Source organism: Oncorhynchus mykiss, chromosome 4, assembly GCF_057628025.1.
Source record: "Oncorhynchus mykiss isolate SJ-2025 chromosome 4, ASM5762802v1, whole genome shotgun sequence".
NCBI classification, from domain to species: domain Eukaryota; kingdom Metazoa; phylum Chordata; class Actinopteri; order Salmoniformes; family Salmonidae; genus Oncorhynchus; species Oncorhynchus mykiss.
The window spans coordinates 47,980,477-47,986,476 of record NC_143025.1 but is presented as its reverse complement, the minus strand read 5'-3'; the positions used below and the strand labels follow the sequence as shown (position 1 = coordinate 47,986,476).

Genomic DNA, 6,000 nt, shown 5'->3' with positions numbered 1-6,000 from the left:
AATTTATGTTATTACTTATTTCAGCTTTTCAGTTTTTTATTAAATTGTATCCTTTTTTTCAAAAAACATAATTCCTCTTTGATATTATGGGTTATTGTGTGAATTATAGTGACCAAAAATCTAAACTGAATCTATTTTAAAAAATCACACAAAATAACATAAAATATGTAAATGTCAGGGGAAGGAATACTTTCTTAAGGCAAAATACAGTTTTATATCTTTATGTTTGAAGCCTGAAATGTGGCAAAAGGTCGCAAAGTTCAAGGGGGCCGAATACTTTCGCAAGGCACTGTATGTGTGAGGGTAAAGGGTTGCGTATATAAATGCAGGTACTCTTGCACCATTGCACAACAAATTGGATATTGTTTGTATTCATAAATAGGTATGTGTGTTTGCATTGTCATAAAGGGAGGTAAATGTGTAACTCTGCACATCAGGGGTGGAAGGGAAGAGTCCAAAAGAGAAAAGTGTGGGGGTACACTTGGTAACTGTCCCAGTGGAGGCTGGTGAGGAGGCTGGTGAAGAGGGGAGCTGGTTGGAGGGTGGAGCCCCCTGATGGAAGCTCGATTGTGGAACAAAATAAAGTAGCTATCTGCCCTCCTCGAGTGATGGGCAGCTCTGAAAAGCTATCTCAGTCCATGTACTGTATGAATATGTTTGTCTATAGTAGTGTGTGTGTTAGGTGAATGTAGATGTACATCAGTGGCTGTATGTGTGAGGTTTTGTAAAATTGTGTGATTGTGAATGTAAGTGTGTATGTTAGTGTCAACCATCTGCCTCTCAGAGTGATTGCCTTCCACTAACACAGAGCTCCATCAGTACCAGTACTCCAACCAGACCTTGTGGGTTTGGGTTTGCATACATGTGCACCAGGTGTATAACAACACAGGAGCAGAACACCGCTCAGGGCTGTTAGCTTCTCTGTTAGATAGAGACGCACAGCACAGCCATAGACCATCAACTCAGAGGGGGGGGGGGGGGGGGGGGGGGGGGGCGCAGCCAGAGAACCCCAACTCAGAGAGAGGCCCCACAGCCAGAGAACCCCACTTTAGAGGGGGGCTCCACCCCCATACTCAAAGTGGGGCCCAGCAGCCACAAGAGCCCCAAGTGCAAATCACCAAAACAGCTATGCAAAAGAAAGCCTTTTTGTTTTTCTCTGTGACTTTTTTCTTGGTGACTATCGGTGTTGCTGGTGGTGATATTGTGTTTCACAAAATGAGGAAAGAGGCCAATTGTTACTCCTTTACTTTCCCCCCTCTCTCTTCTATCTCTTCCAGGTCAAAAGTCAGGGGTCAGTTCATACTTCCTGGTCCTCGAAGACCTCAAGGAAGAGCGGAGGGAAGAGTTCGTTGGGACACTCTACCTTCATGTGGAGGAAGCGGCTGGCGTGGCACGCCCCGATCATCCTCAGGTCCGTCACCTTCATCAGCAGCTTGGGCCAGAAGTGGGGAATGTTGTGCTTGCGGTGGTTGATGTAGTGCTCGAAGGCAAGCAGGTACGTCTCCTGGCACTTCTCGATCTTAACTACCGATGTCAGGCCAGAGCGATCTGAGAGGAACGCAAAATACATACCTTTAAAGACCAATAATAATAATAATAGAGAAATGGTAGAGATATTGAAGCTTGTTCATAAAATGTTACAAACATAGGGAGACCTTCAGTGTGTTCAATACAGTTGTTATTTGGTCATAAAGTGGTCATGTCTGTTCTTAAAGTGGTTATGTCTGTTCATGAAGTGGTTATGATCCTCTGAAGTCCTTCCATTGATTGCCTGTTTTATCTGTTAATAGAGCAGTTGCGTTTGTTCATAGAGCTGATATGTCTGTTCAAAGCACTTATGTCTTTTCATAGCTATTATGTATGTTCATAGAGTTGTTAGAACCTTTCACAGCCTCCTGGCTCCTCACCTGAGCTCATGAGGAGCACAGCCTGCAGCAGGGCCACCTCCGAGTCGTCCAGGTTAAACTGCGCCAGACTCTTGCCCAAATCAAAGATGGCGTCCGACACCACGCCCAGCCCGCCATTCTTCAGCTGCTCCCTCTTCACCGCCATCTCGCCGCTCAGGGTAAGCGTCTCGCTCTCTGGGTCGTAGCGCACGGCGGCGCGAAGCGACATGATCTCCATACAGCAACCTTTCAATAGGATGATCTGGTCCTCACAACGCAGCTGGAGGGAGGAGGGGAGAGGGAAACTGTTAGAGTGTACAAAACATAAACACAATCAGGTCATCCCATGGCAGTGAGGGGCATGTTAGGAAACCTATAGTCAGCTGAAGTAGAAAGCACTTAAGGTCAAGACACACACACACACACACACAGCAGGTCTCACAAGGTAACTATAGGGCATATGTACATTATACACACAGCCTGGGAACATAGTGACAGAGATAATATTACTAAATATCCAGTAATTCTAGCAGCTACCATAACCACAACAGTTAGCGACATTATTCCTCTGCTGGCCAGTGAGACAGTTATTTAGTCCAGCTACAGACTACATAACTGGTGAATCACAACCTTTCGGGACTGTTTGTCGGGGACTGTGGATGAAGGTGAGTAATGTGTGTGTGTGTGTGTGTGTGTGTGAGAAACAGCAGCATTATGTCCTCATTATAGAGCAGTATGAGTCATATAGAGGAGGCAGTGGTGAATATACAATTTAACAAGTGTAATAACGCACGCACGTAGGAATGAACAGACAGACACACCATAACAAACAGTTCTGCTGAAGGAGGAGGTAATCACAGTCAAATCTGTGTTGATGAGCCCCATTAGAGACACACAGGGCCAAATGAGGACACAGGACAGACAGACACACACAGCAACTTACACAAAAACACACAGGCACACACTACACAAAGCGCTTTAAACCCACCTCTGAGAACATGGTTAGTTTTTTGGCAAAGTCGACGACACGTGTGATGGCGGGGGTGATGATCTTGGTGAACTCGCTGAAGGCCTCCAGGTCTACCTTGTCTCCGTCTGGGGTGGGAGCCCCGGGGGACTGACCTATGTCCTCAGGCTGGGGGCACAAGATGGCGTCTAATGAAAAGTCCCACTGGGCAAACACAGATCAATCAACCTTCTGGTTTGATATTTCGGTTGTCACTGGCTTCAAATTTATGGGTTCAAATTTATGCTCATTTAAGGGTTCAAATTTATGCTCTAAGTATTTTGTATTTATATACTTATTTTCATTGCATTTGAGTATTTTAAAATAATGTGGCAGAAATAAAGTACTTCTATTTGAAATATTTTTTTATTATTTGTAAATAGTTGTTTCCAAATACATTATTTCAAAAACCCCTAGGACTTAACAGACCTGAGTTAAAATGCATGGAGTATTTAAAAATGTGTACTTGAAATTAAACGTGTGTGTATTTGAGTACTTTCCAAGTGTATTTCCAAATACATTCCAATATTCCACTACCTTTATTTTCAAATATACAGTACCAGTCAAAAGTTTGGACACACCTACTCATTCAAGGGTTTTTCTTTATTTTTTACTATTTTCTACATTGTAGAATAAAAGTGAATACATCAAAACTATGAAAACAACACATATGGAATCATGTAGTAACCCAATATCTTTTAAACAAATTAAAAAATATTTCATACTTGAGACTACTTTACTTCAAAGTAGTCACCCCTTGCCTTGTCAGCTTTGAACACTCTTGGCATTCTCTCAACCAGATTCATTAAGTAGTCACCTGGAATGCATTCTAATTAACAGGTGTGCCTTGTTAAAAGTTAATTTGTGGAATTTCTTTCCTTCTTAATGCGTTTGAGACCATCAGTTGTGTTGTGACAAGGTCGGGGTGGTATACAGAAAATAGCCCTATTTGGTAAAATACCAAGTCCATATTATAGCAAGGACAACTCAAATATGCAAAGAGAAACGACAGTCCATCATTACTTTAAGACATGAAGGTCAGTAAATGAGGAAAATTCCAAGAACTTTGTCAATAAAACCATCCAGCGCTATGATGAAACTGGCTCTCATGGGGACCACCTCTGGAAAGGAAGACCCAGAGTTACCTCTGCTGCAGAGGATAAGTTAATTAGAGTTACCAGCCTCAGAAATTGCAGCCCAAATAAATGCTTCACAGAGTTCAAGTAATAGACAAATCTCAACATCAACTGTTCAGAGGAGACTGCGTGAATCAGGCCTTCATGGTCAAATTTCTGCAAATAAACCACAACTAAAAGACACACATAATAAGAAGAAACTTGCTTGGGCCAAGAAACACGAGCAATGGACATTAGACCAATGGAAATCTGTCCTTTGGTCTGATGAACCCAAATTTGAGATTTTTGGTTCCAACCGCCGTGTCTTTGTGAGACGCAGAGTAGGTGAACGGATGATCTCCGCATGTGTGGTTTCACAGTGCAGCCTGTTTAGTGTGTGTGCGCATGTGTGTGCGTGAGTTGACTGAGTGAGTGAGTGAAGCGATGTACTGAGTGAGTGAGGTGATGTACTGAGTGAGTGAGTGAGTGAGTGAGTGAGTGAGGTGATGTACTGAGTGAGTGAGTGAGGTGATGTACTGAGTGAGTGAGGTGATGTACCGAGTGAGTGAGGTGATGTACTGAGTGAGTGAGTGAAACGATGTACTGAGTGAGTGAGTGAGTGAGTGAGTGAATGTACTGAGTGAGTGAGTGAGGTGATGTACTGAGTGAGTGAGTGAGGTGATGTACTGAGTGAGTGAGTGAGTGAGTGAGTGAGGTGATGTACTGAGTGAGTGAGTGAAACGATGTACTGACTGAGTGAGTGAAACAATGTACTGAGTGAGTGAGTGAGTGAGTGAGTGAGTGAATGTACTGAGTGAGTGAATGTACTGAGTGAGTGAGTGAGTGAGTGAGGTGATGTACTGAGTGAGTGAGTGAGGTGATGTACTGAGTGAGTGAGTGAGTGAGGTGATGTACTCAGTGAGTGAGGTGATGTACTGAGTGAGTGCGTGAGATTGTACCAGTGCTCCTTCTGTTATGCTTGTTTTCGAGGCTGTTGTTATCAACACCTCAGATATGCACTGGATCAATCCATTCTGAGCAGATCCACGTCGACTTTACTTTGAACAATAAAACCATTTTAACATAGCCTCTGCATGCTATGTCTCCTTGGCCTGGTTGCCATGCAACAACTGTTTGGACCTCAGCGCCAAGGCAACTATCGTTACGGAGACACGTGTGTATGGGGAAGTACTTTCCTCTCAGAGGGGGCTACGTAGAATTGGTTGCTTTGGCAACAGGGCAGATTCAGTAATAGCTTTTCTGAATGACATTCCTATTGTTAGTACAGAGCAATGTCTCCCCACAGGAGGTGGTGTTCCTATGTGACAAGCAGTCCTCAACCAATCATTGCAGATGACATAAAACAACTATCTGACATAGAACAATGAGTAAGGAGATGTGACTTGTGCAATTCAGTCAGTGAGTCAAACATCCATTCACGAATTGGTGAATGGACCATTATTTTATGAAGATTTTTAATTTACTGAGTAAACCAATACACCCACAAATCTACCTGTTGTTGATTAGCTTAACTTAGTCTCGCTTAGCCCTGGCCTATCTTATTTAGCCTAGCCTATCCTATTTTAGCCTAGCCTATAGCTTAGCCAACTTTAGATTAGCATAGCATTAGCCTAGCATCTCACCAGGAACTTGCGTTTCTGTTTCCAGTGGGAGCCCTGCGCGTTGGTGTGGTGGTGGGCCTCTGTCACATGGCGGATCAGCTCCCACTCCGAGCTGTCGGGCTCCGGACGGGTCTGTAGAGTCTTCACGATCTCGTCCTTCTTCCTCTTCTCCCGGTTCTCCTCAATCAGACGCCGCTTGGCTACCCGCTTAGAGTCGTCCAGCACCACTAAGGACACAGAGTTGTTTTGTGAACCTACTGTATTTCAGTATTAAATGTAGAAGTAATTGAAATGTAAAGCAGCGAGAAGGTAGGTGTGATATATTGTGAAATATATGGTTGACACTTATGGTCCCACACTCATGGAGTGTG

General features: G+C 43.7%; 1 protein-coding gene across 2 annotated transcripts in view; it reads right to left on the bottom strand.

Annotated features, from left to right (window-relative positions):
* LOC110521019 (thyroid hormone receptor alpha-like) overlaps positions 1-6,000 on the bottom strand; it is a 99,397-nt gene continuing 93,397 nt past the window's right edge. Inside the window, exons 9-12 of one of the 2 annotated variants that reach the window (XM_036969007.2) lie at positions 5,651-5,856; positions 2,875-3,021; positions 1,908-2,166; positions 1-1,548 (exon numbers count right to left, since the gene is read on the bottom strand). In XM_036969007.2, coding sequence (XP_036824902.2) covers positions 1,298-1,548; positions 1,908-2,166; positions 2,875-3,021; positions 5,651-5,856 — 863 coding nt within the window. In that variant the 3' untranslated portion in view covers positions 1-1,297. The remainder of the gene's footprint in view (positions 1,549-1,907; positions 2,167-2,874; positions 3,022-5,650; positions 5,857-6,000) is intronic. The other variant, XM_090232224.1, reaches the window with a different exon arrangement.